Consider the following 20,609-nt stretch of genomic DNA (forward strand, 5'->3'; position numbering starts at 1 on the left):
CTGCAATTCTAATATGTTGCAGTCGATTTTTGACTTGTTTGGGGTTCCAAAAAATGACTGAAATGACAAAGAAGATCAGTTGATTCTTCTGGTTCCAAAAAATGTGTTAGACCCCGTGTCACTTTGCTACTGGCAAAAAAATTGACTGCGATCCGAAAGAAAAATAGCTGAATACTAACCCCGTGTCTTTTTTTGACAGTGAATTTTATCACTGCAATTGCATCAACAGAACTCGGCAGTCGGCAGCATAATCCGAAACTAACGCGTCTGTAGTGCCAGGACGCATCTGTGTTTTGGCCCACATTCTGAGCATTTTAAACAGTATAAAGCTCAAAGCCAAAAACTCGCAAATCGCTTCAATTAAAATTTGGGGCAGTAAGTGCACTTCCAGAGTTCCAATCAGGCCTGCGGTTACCTTCGAAACATGCTACTCCTTTCAGCCATAAATAAATAAAGTAATAAAGAGACTCATACTAATAACATGTCTAATTTTGATATAATATTTTATTATAATAATATTTTATTAGTTGTATTTTACATTAACTATTTATTTAGCTATTTTATTTTATTAAGACTATATTTGATATGGATATTTTTCTATTCTAACCCTAATTTCAATTATTATTTATTTTATTTTGTTTGATTTCTTTATTTAGATATTTTGCTTCATAAACTGTATGGAAATCGAACTGCTAATTTTTCGTATTTTTTAGTTACAAATTTAGCTATTTATTAATCGTATTTGTATGAATTCTTTATTAAATCTAAACTATTTAATGTTCATAACAATATGCGTTCTAGATTTTTTTTTTTTCATATCAACGTGCTAATTTCGTATTCTTAAGACGAATATAAAGGTTTTTTTTCTCCTCAAATATTAAGATAATAGATATTATTTTAGATATTGACACGGTTTATAAAATATATTAAAGTTATACTATTATAAAGCTATTTTTCAAGAGAAATGTATTTCTATCATTTTTAAATATTCAAACTAAATACTACATAAAAATAATTCATAGCTAAAGTTTATAAATATTGATCGTACGTAACCCGATACAAACTTTTCGTGACTGGTGTATTATCTTTTTAGCTGACCTCCAAAACATGCTGGCGGAAGTCGCTGTCACGTGAACTCAAACCAATGACCAGCTGGACAAACAGACGAACCGAGAGGTCTAGAATAGACAGGTAGTACTCTCGCATCGGCCTGCAGGTGTGCCGGATCAATCGTACGTACGACACGTAAAGCTTGTTGCATCGAACCACCGCAGACGTGTTTCGTGCCAACCCCAAACACACACCACAACCCCAGGTGCAACTGCGCAATGGCAGCGCTTCCCTGGATGATGGCGTATAACAACGTCATCACATCTGCCGTGATCTCAACCGTGAAACGGTCAGGGAAGGAAAGATGCAACTTGTTTCTGTTACTGCCGCGGGCAAATCAACGCCACGATGCAAGAATTTACACTGCTGTACAACTGGAACGAAGCGATCAGAGCTTGCACCACCGGCCGGCGCAATGGAATGTGGGCGGCCTGGCCGCCTCCGACTCCGAGGCGGGAGGGCGTCCTCCCGCGTGCGCCGGTACGCGTCAACGATTCGCCCCGCAGCTGCGCAGCGAGTTTGATCAGACGGCTTCGCTTCCGACGACGTCTAGTTTGGTGGTGGCCGCGGCCGCGAGGAGCGAGGCCCGGCACAGTGGGCAGCTGGCCCGCGCCCGCAGCCAGACGTCCACGCACTCCGGGTGGAAGCCGTGCCCGCACCGCGGCAGCGTCTTCACCTTCTCGCCCTCCGCGAACTCGCCGAGGCAGATGGAGCAGCACTGCGCCGCGTCGTCCGCACCGGCACCACTGGGCCGGTACAGCCTCACGGGCAAGCCTGCGATCGTGGCATCGTCGAGGCCGTTCACTGAGGCGGTGGAGGCCGGCGCCGCGGCGGACGAAGCCCAGTAATAAGTGGGCAGCGTAGCCGCGTCGCGGTTGTTGTAGCGGTGGCACGTCCAGCGGAGGTAGAGGCAGACAGCGACGAAGCAGACGAGGACGCCGAAGAGCGCCACCAGGAGCGGGACGCTGCGGCAGCGCACAACGAAGTTGCCGTCGTCGCCGTCGCCGTAGCGCCACCCCAGCGGCTGCAGCGCCTCCTGCGTTGCCATGCGGCCGGTCTCGCTCTCAAGTCTGAAAATTGTTACGGCCGTCAGTTTTCTGTCCCTCGTTTTCTTACCGCGGCCGCGAACAAATTAATAAGGACGTGTCGCGTGGCTTGTGTGGGCTTGGCGGCCTGGGCATTGTGTGTGAATTGGGATCGAGGTGGTTCTACACTTTTCGGCACCCAATTTTTCAGCGACCGTTTGTTCCGTTTTGAAGATTTTGACGAACGCTCCTGGGCCAAGAAACGTCCCAGCGACTGCTCGCCACGTTCACAAATGCGGTGCAGCACCCAAATGCATTCCCAGCGAATTTTTCAAATATCACGAATATCGATCAAAATTCAAAGAATTTTGTGAGAATTCGGCAGAATTTTGTAATTTTTTTTAATTTGAATTCAATTCGACCGATAAGTAACAGTTTTCAAAATACGTGTACTAGCGAAACTACGGATAAGCATCGATATTCATGGTATGCGATCCCATTCAAAGATTCTATGCAACTTTTAACCTACTGGTTACTTAGTAATTATATACATGTTTCACACAGCTAGAATTAATCTAGAATATAGTAATATATAAAAGTAAATATTAGACATCTAGTTATGTAAGATAAATAATGATAGATTAAATATTTTTTTAGAATATATGGAATGTAAATATTGGATGTCTAATAGAAGATAATTAATGTTAGATTAAATGTATTTTTGAAAGGAGGAACGAAGAGAATCTTTGAATGGTGATTGTTTGATCAACCTGGATAAACGATGGAGATCGTTTAATTCTACTACAACTTGTGTATTTTATAAGAGTATAGATAATCAACTAGTTGCTCTCGAAAATAGGTGTGTGGTTGCGCAGGGGTCAAGGTGATGCTGGGATTAGACGGGGTGTGGCATCTAGGCCTCTAGATAAGTGGTAAGTGTTTTAGTGATTAATAACAATCGTATCATTGTGACTAACGCATATGTTTCGAAAGGAATCAAAAACTTAGTTCATAATGATTGTATGGGTTTTCTTGGTCCCTCATGAGTTTTTATTGGATGATCAAAAGACATTTACATCAAAATTAAGGATTTTCTAGTTCTAAGTATCACAAGGTGATGAAATACACTTAAAATAGATATATGTTTCTTTCTAGTTTTTAGACCGTTCTATAAAGGGGAGCTAAGTATTGTAGTTTGACCTAGTTGAGTCTAGACTTAGTTGGATGCATACTTGCGAAAATCTAGCACTATATATCTCAAAGAAGCCCATGGGTGAGAAGTCAAGAAAGTTAGTGCTCAAAGTCGATTGAATTGGATGAGTCTCAGAGTTTTTGTTCTCACCGGATTGTCCGGTGCTGAAGGACTTGTACTCACTGGACCTTATTTATGTTCTGAGCAGAAGCTGAATGATCTTACCGGATTGTCTGGTGATGGTAAATATGTGTATCAGAGTATTTAATAGAAGGGATATTTTCTGAGGAAAATTGAAGTTAAGCACACCAGATTATTTGGTGTTCAGAGAAGATGATCGCCGGAGCATTTAACAGAAAGTTAGAATTTTTGGAGGAATTGGAATTCAAGGCACTGGATGGTTCAGTGTTGAGATGTGCAACACACCGGAGCATTTCCAGACTTAGTGTCTCGGTGCATGGGAAATGAACTCACCAGATTGTTCGATGATGTGGTATGAAGAACACCGAAGCTTTTCAAGCAACAGCTATTGACAGCTGGCAGCCTAGCTTTTAGAAAAGATTACTCACCGGATTATCCAGTGTGTACAATGGTGTGTGCACCGGACTATCTGGTGTTCACAGTGTGGGTGGTTATGCAATGGCTAGATTTGAACCTCTAGCCTATATGTACCCTCTAACTCAGTTTGTTTCATCTCCCTTGCAACCCAGAGGAGTTTATACACTGTGTGTATCATCAAAAGGCAGAGGAGAGCACTTGAGTTGATTTCTAAGTCCCTAATTGAAGGTTAAGGACTTCATTAGTGCTTCAAGAGCAGCAAGTGTACATTTAGATGTTGTTAAGGTTTGATAGAGATCAGGTGAACCAATTAGCTTGCTACTCTTGGTGGTTAGTAATATCTAGTCATCGTAGTGATTAGAGGTGTTCACAGTGAACTCTTGGAGTTCTTGTGGGAGCGCTGGAAAGAGCTTGTAACTGGTTTGATTCCCGCTAATTCGAAGATGGAGAAGTGACAATCACTAACGAGAATTTGAGTCTTGGTGACTCAAAGGGGAGCGATATCCTTATATGGATGCTCCAATAAGGATTAGGGGAGGGTACCAACTTTTCGATACATCGAGAAAAAATCGGTGTCCTCTTTCCTTACTCTCTTTCTATTCCATAATTTATTTCTAGCATATACTTTCCTGCAAGTTTCAATTACGCAATTTACTCTTAAGTTATATGCTTTCATGTTTGTTCTCTATGTTATAACTTGTTTGCTCGAGTAGTTGCATTTCTTTCATCTAGACTAAGGTTACTCATTGTTCTAAAAATTAATAGTTGTTTTAAGGTTTGATTAGAGCCCTATTCACCCCCCCCCTCTAGGGCTATTAGATCCTTTCAGAGGGGCGGAGGTGTGGCCAACGGGAGTGGAGCAGGTTGGAGGAGGCATCGGTGCGGGAAGGGGGTGGTCAAGGGGAGGCGGGGGTCGGCGGTGCCAGCTGACCAGAGGAGATCGGTGGTAATGGGAGAGAGAGGGGCACGAGTCGGAGGAGAGGAAGAAAAGAAGGGGTGAGAATAGCCGAGGAGGAGAGGAAGAAAATAATGGGTGAGAATAGCCGATTGCAAGAGTGCGATTTTACTATTCTTAAAGGGGCTAGATGCAAATATCGTATGAGAGACATCTAGTGTCCTGTGTTTCCCTCCGAGGAGAGATCGGACAGCTAATGTTTTGATGATGATGTGGATCGTGCATTTTGCAAAAACATCATAGCGTTTAGACTATTAAGATTGTAAATGTGAGGATTTTGTCGCAGTCACTTCTGCATTTCTAGAAGTATCAAATTGTTCACCATCTTTGATTCTTTATTAGAGATGAGTGGCCGTATTAGATCGTGTTAACGAGATGTTGTTCAATTGTTGGGCGAGCTACTGACTGACTGCAAGCCCCACAGCAACAATTTGCTAGTAACTAAAGGAACCGTCTCGGCAGACCTGAATTAGGTTGTGTTTGGTTCAGTTTATTCTGGCTTTTGTTTCTTGAAAGATAGAGATTGAACCAAACAGCTCAGGTGTTGAGCAGTCTTTTATAAAGCTGAAAAACTGGTTTATAAGAAAATAAATTAAAGCTGAGAAACTGATTGAGATGAGTTTTTTCTAATTTTTATTATGTTGATAAGCTTTTTTTTTTTGCAAAAAGCAATGACAAAAAGTCAACAGATCAGAAAAAAAAACTTCTCAGTCAAAAACTTAAAAAACCTTCACCCAATCAAACATGCCCTTAATATCAGCGTGTTCATTTTCGCCAAAAACCGGGAAGTTTTCGCCATAAACCAGGAAGTTTCTTCAGGTAGATTGGTCACGTAACTATCGATACTGGATTCTGTAACGTTCAGCAGAATCGTCAGATCTAGTAAACTCAGTGGACGCATAATGTACTTCCCACAATCTTGTCTCCATGTGCTCACCTATCTTGGAAAATGCATCAGGTTTTTACCTCGAACAGCGCCCTGCATTCAGAGTAACTGATGAAGTATATTTTTTAAAATTTATGTAGGCTTTACTGTTCATAATTTTTCATATCTAATAAAAAAGAGAGGTGCTGAGCTGATTTATAAATACTAGCTTTTTATCTTTTCTTTTCAAAGTTAGTACTTACTCCCTTTCTTACAAAATATAAAAAATCGTGCTAATTATAATATTAAAAATTATATTCTCCCAACTAAAAGATGTATCTATATTCAATATTAAAGATAACTAAAAAGAGAGCTTTTTGCTGAGGCTGAGTAGTGTAGCATAAGTGGTTCCTCGGTAAAGGACTGATGGTAGCAGCCACACCAGTGTCAAAAGGAATGATGTGATGCAGCATGTGAGTAGGTAAAGGACATATGATCACAATTCACAGCCACACAAGTACACTAGTGTGCCAAATTACCAGATGCCGATGTATGCAAGCAAGAGGCCAATGAAGCTATTGCCTGTCATGGAAAAGCAACGATGAAATGTACAGGACAGCCGAGCAAGCACGAGCCGGCCGTGAATCTTCATGAACAGCGCATGTTCACAGCCGGATCCAACGGCTTTCCGTGCAGTTACCATCATCATTACAACATCAGTTTGTGCAGGGCACATATTCGTCGCCACCTGTATGCCTCACTGTAAGGTCTTCATGCTGATAATGTCCATCATTGTTTCACTGAAAAAAACTAGCTACTTCAACGGATATAGGATGGTATGTAAACTAAGAATGGGTATTGGGGAGTCACCTGCCTAGTATACATTGGTCCTTATGCAGCATGACTTCATGAGTGCCCTCAACAAATTTTGGAACTGGGAACAAGCACTACAACTCAGACTTGAAGTATTCCCAGACCAATATACTAGTACTAGTATTCAGATGATTTTTTTAATAATGGAATACAGTTCCGGTCTTTTGCATCCTTCGATGCTGAGAGCTTTTTTTTTCATTATTACATCATCTCATCATGGATGTTTGAAAATATCGGGAAGTAAAGTGAAACAAAAGAATGACATAAAATTTATCCGTATATTCTGTAATTAAATCGCCACCTATTTTTAGCAAATATTTTCATGGCCACGGCATCCAAAGCTTGGCATGTCTTCAAAATATCGTCTCTTTGATCTTCTCATTGTAACAACTTCCAGAAACGCAACCAATAGATCCCCTAAAAATTGCCGGCGTTAAAAATATATTATGAGTATGATTAAACATAATATCATTTTAGTAGAGCCATATTGACCAACAGATGGCAGCTACCCCCACTAATATCTTTTCCTTTGTTCTCGCACCATTTTCTCTTAGCCAACTATCTATAATATGGCTCCTACTGCTGGACTTTTTAATACCTAATGCAATAGAAATAATTTGCCATAAGATTCTAGCAAAGTCGCATTAAAAAAAGTGATTAATGGTTTAATTATAGTTGCAAAAACAACACTTTAGGTTTCTGTCTCAGATTCTTTTGGCTAGATTATCCTTGGTTAAAAGAACACATCTGCCTAAATACCAAAAGAAATCTTAATCTTAAGTGGTCACGGACATTGAATAGTGATAATGGTGTGGATTAAACTGAGAATAGTCTATATACATGCAAGTCCCACCTAAAGATGTCCTGCTCGTTACAAAATTATACAAACGCTATTTGTGACACCATATGTTGCCAAACAATTAGTTTATCTCCGACAATCGGTCTGCGGAAGGAGAGGTTTAGCGGTAAGGATCGCATAACATCCACCATTGTGTCTTGTTTCCTTCGCACCATATTATATAGTATCGGATATTGCACACTAAGCAGAGTATTACCTACTCATTTATCATTCCAAAATCTAGTCTGACACCCATTTTTTACTTGTAAGGAACCCTATTTGAGAAAGTCATTTTTAACTTTCATGAGCCCTAACAAAAAATGAGAATCACCTGGTTTTCCTTTTACTTGGGTGAGTATTTTACCGCCGAGATATTTATTTCTAAGCATTTTTTTCCAGACCCCGCCCTCATTAAGTAACCGAAAAAGTCACTTACTAAGGAGGCATATATTCTTGACAGAGCGATCAACAATGTCAAGGCCTCCCTGGTCTTTTGGCTGGCATAGAATATTCCATCTTGCTAGTGTGTGTGTGTATTTGTGATTATCCCCTTGTCAAAAGAATCTGGATCGAAAATGATCCAATCTTTCAAGCACACATCGGGGAACCTCGTAACAAGACATCATAAATATAGGAAGACAACTTAACATTGAGTATATGATCACTAATTGCCCCCTACAGAAATAAGTTTCTCCTTCCAACTACTCAATTTCTTCTTAAACCTTTCTTCAACTGTTTTCCAATCACTATTCCTTACTTTTCTGTGTATCATTGAAATACCAATGTATCTAAAGGGTAATTGACCAATATCACATCCGAATAATTGTGCATATTGGTCCTCTCATTCTTTAGCCTCACCATAACAAAAGAGTTCGCTCTTATGAAAGTTTATCTTCAGACCCGAGAGTTGTTCAAATACACAAAGCAGGAGTTTTATATTTTTAGCTTTCTCGAGATTATGATCCATGAAAATGATACTATCATCTGCGTATTGTAGAATTGATAATCCATCATCCACCAAGTATGAAACAACTTGTCACGTCCCAAATTCCATAATCGCTTGATTAAGCTTAATCATGCATCATTAGCTTTATAATTAATTTCAAGGTAAATTATTTTGGCGCACTAGAGCACTTCGTTTGAAATCAATTGGATAAGAAAAAGAAATTCGGGAGAGAAACGAATTAAATTCACAGTTAAAATGGATCTCTTTCTCTCTAACATGTGGGACCCACCCGCCCCCACACCTCCTCCACGCCAAAGGGGCAGCCCACCTGCCCTCTCTCTCTCCTCCTCACTCTCCCTCACGTCCCCACCCAAGCTCCCTCTCCCTCCCACTCCCCTCTCAAGCACTCTCTCTCTTTCTCCCTCAAATCCGTGCTCTAGGAGCCGAATCAAGGTGAGCATGTGTTACCATTGCGATCACGAGCTCATAGCTATCCATTCCTTCAATTCATTTTCGTTTTCCCGAAGGATTCGAGCCGATTTTGTTGTATTTTGGTGTTCTTGGTTGAAGCTTAAGGAACACCGGAGTTCTTCGATTTCCCACCGTTTCCTCCTTCTCCCGGTGGTCCCCAACCTCGGCAAAGCACATTGGGTAAGTACTCTAGGCTTTCCATGGCTTGGATACGCATTTGGTTGGTCAAAATTCGAATTTGGAGCTAGGTGGTGAAGTTTGGGTATTTTTTATGTTTTAAACCTAATTTGAGGATTTGGATGAATTTGAGTTAGGAATTGAGTTTCTAGGTTGGGTAGTGAGTTCTAGGACCCTTGAATTAGGTCTAAGATGTTTCCTTTTGGTATGAAGAAGTTCATAAATCATTTTGGCTAAGTTTCCCCCCTCTCAAACGGGCTGTTCTAGAGCCACCCGGATTCTCCGGGTTAACCCAGAGGGTCCGGGCGACTCCCAACCAAAAAATAACAGAGTACCCGTCCCGAAGGGTCATTCGGAGACTCCGGTACCCAGAGAACCCGGATACTCCGGGTTGACTGTTCATTAGCTTTTTTTTCTTTTGTGCTGATAACTTGTAAAATTCATAGTAAATTCTCTGTAACTCCAAAAAGTATGAAACCAATTTTTTTGGTTTCACAATAAACTACTCTATCTATTAAAAATATCTCCAGCCATTAAATGTTGAATTAAATTTCTGAGATTAATTAATTATGTCAAAGCTTCATTAATTCACCAATAATTCTTCACAAGTCCAAAGTGGGTGAATCCAATTTTGATAGTTTTATTATGACTTGTTATAGCTAGGAAAAATATTTTAATGCATTTTAAAGCATATTTTTATGATATTTCATCTTGTGCATAGTGTCGCATGCATTATTATACTTTATTCATACTCATGGCATTGCACGCGTTATTATTTTTAGAGAACATCGAGCCGGTGATCCAGGAGAGCGAGGGAAACTTTGGACAGCCACCTGAATAGTAAGGTAAGCATCTAACATATTGCACCCTGTCGGTTGAATTGAATGAAGTCTAAATATTGATAAATTATGCTTACGTATAGGTTTGCATGTATAGGGAGTCGATGTCGGGAATAAATGGGTAGAACCAACGCCAATTGCAATTTTTTACCTCGATAACTTGTTCATCCACGTTCATTGTAGCTTTGAGATGATGTTATATCTAGGTACAAGTTCGACTTATATGCTTAGCCATGCTTAGGTCTTTCGGTAAAAGTCGAACGATGGCGTTTTTCGTTGTTCGCGAGCATAGGATTTACTTTTGTCACACAAATACATGGTTGAGGGTGTTATAGTTGGTTGAGTGGTGAGTATGAGATAAGATGTGGGTGGTGTTAGGGGTGTTATCTGCCCTCAAGGAAAGTCCGAGGGCAGTTCGGGAAGGAAACCCGGACACCGTAGGTCGCTTGTATCGTTTAAGGCCGTCCGTCGGTACAGTTGGCTTTAGCATTACCTTACTCACCACATACCGATCTAATGGTAAGGCAAGCCGAATACCTTCGTAGTTGTAGTTTTGTGGGGCCTGAACATCGACGGTGTGACCGGACGAGCTTGTAAGTGGTACTAGTTTGCTCTGGGAGTAGTTCTAGTACCGTCGCGCCGAGCGATGCATGCCACATACGGTTGGGGCTGGTTAAGAAAGGTTGACACGGGTACCCCTTGTGTGCACTTTAGTGGGTGGCACAAGCCGTATGGTCCCCGAGTCGTGTGGGTCCAGGAGTATCCCCTGTAGGGTGTAAAAAATAGTTCGAGCTGTCGTACTCTCGGTTATGAGCATGCTATGGTTTCATTTGTATCGGTCGTAGAGTTCTCGCTTGTGGATGATGGTTCGTATATGTGGTTTGTGGTTCGGATATGTGGGAGATGGTCAAGATGGCACTTGTTATACATTGATACTATTGTGGTTACAGTTTTATATGATCAATCGGTAGTTGCAGGGTAATTTCATATATGTTGGTTAAGTTAGTTGCTCACACATATGTCTAGGTTGCTTACCGTTTTAATTAACTTAACCGTCCTTGAGTCGTGTGGGTCCAGGAGTATCCCCTGTAGGGTGTAAAAACAGTTCAAGCTGTCGTACTCTCGGTCATGAGCATGCTATGGTTTCATTTGTATCGGTCGTAGAGTTCTCGCTTGTGGATGATGGTTCGGATATGTGGTTTGTGGTTCGGATATGTGGGAGGTGGTCGAGATAGCACTTGTTATACATTGATACTATTGTGGTTATAGTTTCATATGATCAGTCGGTAGTTGCAGGGTAATTTCATATATGTTGGTTAAGTTAGTTGCTCACACATATATCTAGGTTGCTTATTGTTTTAATTAACTTAACCGCATGTTTATATTCTTGCTAACAGCTTAATGCATAATCATTGGAGTCGGGATATTATATATCCATATTGTGTAAGTCTTGCGAGTACTTTCGTACTCAGGGTGCTGCCTTTAAGTTGATGCAGGTACTTCGACTGCTAAGGAAGGGGCGATGTTCTGCTACTTTGTGCCTATCAATCAGGGTGGCTGGCAGGAGTAATGCATCCTACTCTGAAGCTCGAGCTTTTGGAGTGGGGCCTAATGGCATATGGCTCCACTCTCTTTTGTTGTCTAGTTGATTCTTTTCGCTGCGTAGATCTTTGGATAGTTAGGAGTTGAGGGGTTTTTGTCTCCTCCTAGCTCGCTTTTGTTATAAATTGTTGGAACCAGTAATGCTTAATTTTTGTAATATAAATGTTAATTACTTGCTCTTTATTAAGCTATGTTGTGATGTGTTCCGATCCTTGGGCACAAAACACGTGCAGGGACTACCGGAACATGATTTTGCTTAATCGTCGAGGTTGGACTATAAATAATGATCCTTGATGATTAATTAGAATACTGTTTGGATGGTTCTTCACACAACTCTAGTGATTTTTCCACCCTCTTTAGCTCTTGATATTAATAATGCTAGCATATCTGTCACGATATGGGTCTCCCTGTCTAAGTCCTTTAAGGGTTTGGAAATAAGGTGCAACCTCATCATTGAACTTAATTCCTACGTGCCCCTTAGATAATATTTTGAATTCAGTCACACCATTTTGCTGAAAATCCTTTCATTCTCAATATATGTTGGAGGAAGGACCATTCCACTTTGTCATACGCCTTCTCAAAGTCTATCTTTAGTATCACACAATTCTATTTTTTTTCCTATGCAATTTATGGATGGTCTCATGTAGTATTATGACCCCTTATATTATATTGTGGCCAAGCATGAAGGTTGTTTGCATAGGGCAGATTATTTTTCCAGCCACTGTATTTATTCGGTTAGTGCCAACTTTAGTGAAAATTTTGAAACTAACATTGAGGAAGCATATAGGACGATACTCCTGTATTTTCAGTGCGTTACATTTCTTAGGGAGAAGAGTAATCACCCAAAAATTCAAACTGAAAAGGGAGAATTCTCCATGTAAGTCCCTGAACAAGTCCATTAGGTCATTTTTTATAACTTCCCAAAAGACTTGATAGAATTCAGCTAGGAATCCATTCAAACCTGGAGCTTTATTATGCTCCATTTGAAATATTTTCCTTTGAACTTCCGCCTCATCAAAGGGTGCGGCAAGTATCTCATTTTTAGTATCACTTATTTGAGGAATATTATGTCTAATTGACTCATCCATTGCAAAATTATTATACTCTAGTTTGCCAAATAGACCCTTATAGTATTTTGTGATATACCTCTTGAGGTTGTCTTCACCGATTATAGTGCCATCATCTTGTTCTAATTTATATAACTTCTGTTTCCTATGTTTTCTATTAGCTACTAAATGGAAATATTTAGTATTATTATCTCCCTTTAGTAGTTCTTGTACTTTGGCTCTTTGATACCATTTGAGCTCTTCTTCTCTTAGCATCTGAGCTAACCTTTCATTAAGGTATTGCTTCAAAGCTATCTCATTAGGCGTCAAAGGATTATTCTATGCCTTTTTGTCCAGCTCATCTTTTTTCACTGTGAGTTGTTTCTTTTCCTTTTTTAAGAGTACCGGAGGTATGTTTGGCCCAACCAGGCGAGTATTGTTGAAGGGCTCTAATTTTATTTTGCCATCTCTCAATAGCAGTATTACCTCATTTATCTTGTTGCCATATATTGGTAATCATTTCAAAGAAGCCGTCACAGATCAACCACCCTAATTCAAATTTAAAGAGTGGTTGTTGACCGTGTTGAAAGGTAACCCCGGCATTGAGTAGTAACAGAGTATGATCAGATCGGGACCTATCAAGTGCCTCAACCATGACCCTAATTCAAATTTAAAGAGTGGTTGTTGACCGTGTTGAAAGGTAACCCCGGCATTGAGTAGTAACGGAGTATGATCAGATCGGGACCTATCAAGTGCCTCAACCATGACCTTAGGATATTTCAATTCCCATTATGTACTCATCAAAACGCGATCCAGCTCCTGAAATGTAGGAGGATCTAAATCATTTTCCAATGTGTATTGTCTTCTAATAATCTCTATTTCCCGTAAATCCAGCGTTTTGATTGTTGTATTGAATAAGCGGGACCATTGTGGATTTAAATTATCATTATTCTTATCCTCTGGTCTTCACATGATATTAAAATCCCCCTATAATTATTGGGTTAGATTCTATACTACACACATGGGCCATCTCCGTGAGAAAATCAGTTTTATATTCATCTTGAGTTGGTCCGTAGACCCTGTACAATGCCCAAGTAAAATCATCATCTTTATTTTTTAAGAGGAATTGTGAGTAAAAACCCCTCAACTATAGACCCAATATCAAAATTCAATACATTGACTCATCATTCCCACTGGTCTACCCCTCGGAGGCATAGTATGCCACAAATAATTCTTAGCACCACATAAATACCTAAGAATAAAATCTGAAAAGTGACTTCGACCAATTTCCATTATTGCAAGAAAATTGAGATGTTCTTTAATTATATTCGAAATATAATTATGTTTAGCCAAGTTTCCAAGACCTCTACTATTTCAAAAAAATTCCTTTCATTATAGAACTAATTTGGATGGGGTGTTTAGTTTCTTGGGAAGTTGATGAACCTTGCCCTTAGATTGGCTAGAAATGGACTTTTTTTTCCTGGGCACCGCGTTTAGATCATAGCATACTTGATTTAAACCCTCTTCATCGAGGACCTCAGTTAAATTATGATATATGTGACTGAGGGCAGCATCAAGTCCATATGTATCCTCCTCCGCCTCTGCATTATAGGGATTAGGGGATTTGGTACCTTTTTTAACTTTACATCTAGAACTAGGTGTTTTAGCTACCCTGATAATCGGTTGATCTCTATATTTTTGATAGAAATAATAGATTGTCTACTGACTCCCACATCTCTACCCATGGACACACCTATGTTCTTAATATTTTAAGAAATAACATCTATAGGTAAACAAAGAAATGATTGATTATGCGTACCTTCCTCAAGATTTCGGTGTGCTGCAAGCCATTTTTCCTTTGTCATTGAGTGCTCATCGCCCATTGCCTTGATCCTACTACAAGTGACACGCTGAGCCGCATTGGTCGCCCCTGGGATTGTGAATATGTTCCTTGGAGACCCTTCCTTCAAGTTTGTTTCAGCCTAAATCCTAATGGCAACCTCCTCCAGTCCTTGTATAGCAGGCAGCTCCAACAAGACTTTGATCATTACCATATTCTTCATATTAGCACGCACCCCGTTGCACTTGCACAAGAACTGTAGCCGTTGCCTTGGGAGAGTCTCCATCTTCACCCTCATCTACACCTTTTGGTCTTGCACGACAACCTGACTTATACCTTAAGGAGTTGTACGTTCACAGTAGCATGCATCTTGGATTGTGGATCAATTTTTGTAGCCAGGCTGAGAAGCGCACACGCCACCCTTTTGTGCTCGTCGTTTCCTTCAGACTGTGCATGCTCGGTGTTGGTCGAACAGTGAGGCTCCACACGCCCCGCCCCCCCCCCCCTCCAGAACTGGTAGAACGGGGAGGATCACGTGCGACCTGGGCCAAGCCTTGTTTGGAGTGGACTAGAACACCGACTCTGCCAAAGCCACGACATGCTCCTCTACTTGAACGTCCGAGATGAGAGGATCATCGTGCACGGCCGCCATCGCAGATAGCAAGGGCACGACAATCTCTGAGACCCCCCCCCCCCAGTTGATCATCTTTGTGCATAGCCTCCTACACCTCGTTGGCCATGCCCTTGAGGCCGTCACCCTCAGCCGGGCGAGCACCCATGGCTGGCAAGACCAGCGCCCTGTCTAGTGCCGAAGTCGTGTGTTGAGAAACCACCATCGGCTCGGCAATGACGACGTTATCATCATCATTGTCCAACGCAGTCGCGTTGTCATCCGACGCCTCCTCGGAGGCCACCCCTAGTTCGGCCACGGCGCGCCCAAGATGCCGGCCGACTGAAACTGCTCTAATCCTTATGTGTAGTTTTAGTAATTAATAAGAATACATATAGACTAAATTTGTTGTTAAAAATTATTAGTAGGATGTTCCATAGGTGATGCATGGATGAGAGATATGCATCAAGATCAATGAGCTCGTGTAAGTGATAACAATACCTATGAACTAACAATGATGTTGAGAATTGTTATTAGGTTATTCCATAGGAGATGCATAAAAAATGAAGTACGGATTCATTGAGAAATGATATGAGTTTAAACAATTGCATCTAAGTCATTGAGATCTTAGTGATGTTCATAATAAGAAGAGGAAGTTTGAAGAATGAAGGCTAAGTTACTTGTGGAGATCAAGGAACTAAAGGTGTGTCATTGTCAATAGAGTTTTATGGACTAACACACGTGCTTTGTGCTTGAGAGTGAGTTGATGTTAGGATTCATAAGAAGGCATAAGTTGAATTGAAATCATATATGCCAAGAGTGAAGAACAAGATTAGACTCCATATATGATAAAGTGAATTTATTAAAGATGTCGGATACAATATAGTTTTCTATGGAAAGACGGTGAAGGACAAACAAGATTCGGCTACGATGGACCATTCGGTGGTAAAATACAAACAAATGGCTTGGCGCTAAAGGACCAAGCCGATGGTGAAGAGCGAGTGAAGCCTTTGTGCCAATGGACTGTGTGAGGCCTTGAGAAGCTATGTGTGACTCGCATCAATCGTATGAAGAATCAAGAAGAGATGGGGTGAAAATTATATGGAAGTTGGCAACCCTCAAGATTTGTAAGAAAAAAGCGGTATTTGAAAGTATTCAAAGGCTCAAATTGGTTCAACGAGTTTTACATTTGAAATTGAGTATAGGTATGCCGCACTATTAAAAGAGATACAACGTAGAGCAAATTATCCTGTCTTGGTGCTCAAGAGTTTTCTAACCAACCCAAATGAGCCCGATGCAGAAAGTGTGGATGTATTCGTATTGGGTTTTGAAGTGCTCTTAGTTTGATTCATTGTGTTTGAGGTCATGAATTCATTTGGGATATGTAACCCTCTGAATAAGCTTTTCATAGAGTCTAAAATCGTCAAAATCGGACTTAGGGATAAAAAATTATCGCCATTTTTAGGTCAGTTCTGTTGAACTCGGAGGTTCCGGGTAGAATCCGGATTTTCCGGGTTCGGGACCCTCCGGATGAGACTCCAGGTTAGGGTCTCGGTTTGGGCCTTCTTTAGTTCACTCGGAGTCTCTGAGTTAACCCGAATACTCCAAGTTCTGGTGTTCTGTCTGGAGTCTCCAGGATGAGCTCCGGTAAGGGTTCTCGGTTAAGCGTTCTAGTGTCAATCTGGAGTCTCTGGGTTGACCCGGATACTCTGGGTTAGTATAAAAAACCATGTACCGGCTAGTATTTGGGGTTGGGTATATACGCTCTCACCTCCATCTTTTGTCGCTGCTGCATGAGCATAAAAAATAACATTTTTAGAGTCAAAAGAACTCCCTCCCACTCCGATTTAGTGTGTGATTTGAGAAAAAAAGTGAGTTGGGTTGAGAGATTGAAGATTGAATGCAAGTGAGCTAAACTCTATTCTTGAGCACTTGAGTTTATTGGCGAGAAGTTCGCGAAACGTTTGTTACTCTTGGAGCTTATAACTCATAGGCGGCTAGGCGTTGCCAGTGAGTACCCAAGATTATGGTGTGCCGCGAAAATTTGTGAAGGCTTCTATTTCGCCTCCACAGAGGAAGAAATCAAGAGTGAAAGTCAAGTTCAAGTGTTTCCGAGCTTGGAGAGAAAAATGGTTGTGAGAGATCTGGCTCAAGTGCGACTGAGCCCCTCAACAGAGACGTAGGAACTTCTAGAGAAGGTGTCTAAACTTCAGAAAACAAAGCTTGTGTCTCCTATCTTGTTTCTTTGTTCTTGTGTTCTTGCTTAATATTTGTATATTTTGCTCGATCTACTTGTTCGTGTGTATTTGATTGTAGATTTTCCATTAATCTACTTGTAATCATCATTTGGAACACAAGACTTCATTCGGTTTGAGCTAGAACTCCTTATGCGTACTTTAATTTCAGTTTCAAGTTCATTCTGTGTGTAACCAAGAGGTTCCAGATTCAAACCGAAAACTCTGGATACTGTTCAATCAGATCTGAACCCAGAGTATCCAGGTCAACCCAGAGTATCCGATAATAGTATTTTTAGGATTTTTAACTAGTGTTTTCTCGCATATCTTTTGATAGTTTTAATAATCTTTGTCACTTAGGATGTTAACTTTTACACTTATTTAGGGTGATTATGCAATAGTTGAGTCTAGTATTGTCGGTGATATGGGAACCGAGGGTTCTCGAGTTCCGAGGCTAGGACAGCACGGTGCCACGTGGCACCTTTCCTCGGGGACCATCTCCCCGAGTGCCCGAGAAAAGCCAGACCTGGGAGGGGGTGCTCGGGACCAAGGACAGTTGGTCCCCGAGTACCCAGAGTTCCCCGAGGACCCGAGAAGAACCAAGTCCGGGAGGGGGTGCTCGGGGCCAAGAACAGTTAGTCCCCGAGTACCCAGAGTTCCCCGAGGATCCAAGAAGAGACAGGCCCGGGAGGGGGTGCTCGGGGCCAAGAACAGTTGGTCCTCGAGTACCCAGAGTTCCCCGAGGACCTGAGAAGCCCCTTGCCGGTGGACCCTGCAAGGGCTCCATGGTGAGGTGTCAATCGGTGGGAAGCCCAATGTTGCATTTAAGAGGGAGCATAGCTGGTCATATCCAACCACTCCCCCCCCCCCCCACGCCTGTCGTACTGAGTACGTCAGTCCCTGCCACCGCCTGACAGGAAGGTGTGGAGACAATTAATGCGACGGGTCCCATCGCACGTCACCCTGCGGGGCCCATAAAGGAAGACGGCTTGAAGATATCGTCGATAAGTTCGAGGCGTATCGCCTGTTGCCTTGCCACGTCAGACCGTGTCAGATCTGCTCTGACCGGACGAGCATGCGAGGATATTCAGCGGCTGACCGGTGGGCCCCCCTGCACCTGAAAAAGTTGTTGCGTAATAACCGACGGAACCGACCGAAGGGCGTATTTTCAACCCCTGTAGAAGGGCGTATTTTCAACCCCTGTAACATCAAACTGTAGACCTATAATAGTTGCTTTCCATTTATGGCTTACGAAAACTTGTGCCCCCGATCTGGGCACGCCGAATCTCCCTCGATAGGATAAAAGAGGGGAGCACTTCATAGAAAGACAGGTGAAGAAGTTGAGGCTAAGTTAAAAGTTCAGCAAGTTCAGAGAGACTGGCACTTGAAGATCGAAGCTCGAGACTTGATAGATAGATAAAAATACCTTGTAACACAGAGATCTAGAGAAAGGTATTCCAAGAGCATTAATAACACACCAGACACACAGGAGTAGAGTATTACGCCTCCGGACGGCCCGAACTTGTCTAAATCCTATGTGTATTTACTCCTACTAGCCGACGATCATCCGTCCCGCCTAGATCTCATACATTCGTATTAACCCCACGTACGAGGTAGATCCAGAATCAGCCCCCTGGCAGAATCTCAAAGGGGTCCCTCAGGATCCTCGCTTACGGTGTTCATCCACCGACAAATATATTTAATATTTTTATTTGTAAAAAATCCATTAATTTATTTTCCACTACAAATTTAGATAACAATAAAATAAAATGAGTTTTTTAAAATCAACTATTCACCCTCTAAACGATATCATTCCCTTTCTCCACCACGTCTCCAATTAGCTGTGGTGCCCAAGAAATGTCCTACTCTCCCGGGATAACCACGCACCCCGAACATGAGCCTCTCGGGTTATGTGCAGATGTGTTGGCCCCTCTAGGGCTGTTTTGTCTCCAAGAGGTCCCTGCAAAAAAGAGCTCATACCATATTCTTGCACGACATTATAGTCACCCGCCGTAGCAGCATCTTCAGCGAGGACGTTGTGAGCTATCTCATTCATCGAATTGTTCATAGTCATGGTCAAAAACTCATCAGTCCTCCCAGTGACACGCTCATGATTATTTGCTGCGAATTCTTCAAGCTTCGGATCTTCTTGCATGGCGTCTCCATCATGTGTATTATCAGATGGAGATGTCTTATCATCGCCAGAATTCTTTGACTTTTTAGCACTCATGGTAATATGTTCGAGCTCAGGGTGGGGTTAAAGCACACACGAATAAGAACATGACTTGGTGTTCACTTCTGTTGCATGCAACTGCCGAATGATTTAGCCGCTCCCTTCTAAGTCTCTTCTAGCCCCTGTGTTAGGCTGTAATTGACCCCGGTCAACTCATTTGAGTAAAGTTCAGTTGGGATCTCCCTCACCACAGTTTCCTCAAAAAAGAGAAAAAAAAATTAGAGGACTTCACCAAAATTTTCAGGTTCCAGCTACCATGTTCCAACCAGGTCAAACTTGAACAAGGTTTTATGTTTCAGAATACCGGCTCTCAGCATAGTTTCAACTGTGAAGATACAGTTCTTTTTTTTGGGGGGGGGGGGGGGTATATTAAGGATTAAAAACTGAAATTCAAGCATGTCTGTACGGAAAATAGAGAGAAAGAGGAGGGAAAGAGGTACTGTTGAGAGGGGGGATGGAGTTCAAAACTCCTGAGTGAAAGAGGTAGGCATTTGGTTGTCCGTACAAAACGCCCCCAATTAGAGGATTAGAGGGAGCACTGTTGGGGTCATTGTTAATAACCTCCGACGGTGCTTTGGCTCAGCTAGCCTATGTCCATCCATAAATCAACACCTCTCGAAAGCCGCTTTCGGACTTCCGATCTTCGGAGTAATCATCTCCCGGAGCCATATCTCCCAAAGCCTCCATCTCCCGGAGCCATGCCTCCCGAAGCCCCCACCTCCCGTAGCGATACCTCCCGAAGCCTCCATCTCCTGGAGCCACGTCTCCCAAAACCTCCATCTCTTGAAGCCATGCCTCTCGAAGCCTCCATCTCCCGTAGCGATGCCTCCCGAAGCCTCCACCTCCCGGAGCCATGTCTCCCGAACCCTCCACCTCCTGGAGCCATGCCCCCCAGGAGCCTCTGTCTCCGGGGCTCGGGCAGGCTTCCCAAAGGCTACGGGGTGAGTCGTTAAGCTTCAAAAAAGATCTACCAAAAAGAGAACATCGTTCATCCTTTGCCTACAACGAAGTACCTAGACTACTGGATGCCGTCCTGACACCCCAGTACGATGGAGGTTATCCTGACACACTTGGCAGCGTGGCAGCGGACCGTAATTGGCGACCGGCTCACCCCTCAGGGTGCAGGTACCACAATAGTTACTATAATAGATATTTATCTTTTATGTAAGGTGAAAAGTAGTTATTCGGGATAAGA

General features: G+C 42.1%; 1 protein-coding gene across 1 annotated transcript; it reads right to left on the reverse strand.

The window, feature by feature from the left end:
- Positions 1-1,477: 1,477 nt before the first annotated feature.
- LOC133910146 (RING-H2 finger protein ATL66-like) lies at positions 1,478-2,202 on the reverse strand. The gene has a single exon (XM_062352662.1). The coding sequence runs from the start codon at positions 2,156-2,158 to the stop codon at positions 1,634-1,636; it is 525 nt and encodes a 174-aa protein (XP_062208646.1). The 5' UTR covers positions 2,159-2,202; the 3' UTR covers positions 1,478-1,633.
- Positions 2,203-20,609: the final 18,407 nt, after the last annotated feature.

Source organism: Phragmites australis, chromosome 2 (assembly GCF_958298935.1).
Source record: "Phragmites australis chromosome 2, lpPhrAust1.1, whole genome shotgun sequence".
Taxonomy (NCBI): domain Eukaryota; kingdom Viridiplantae; phylum Streptophyta; class Magnoliopsida; order Poales; family Poaceae; genus Phragmites; species Phragmites australis.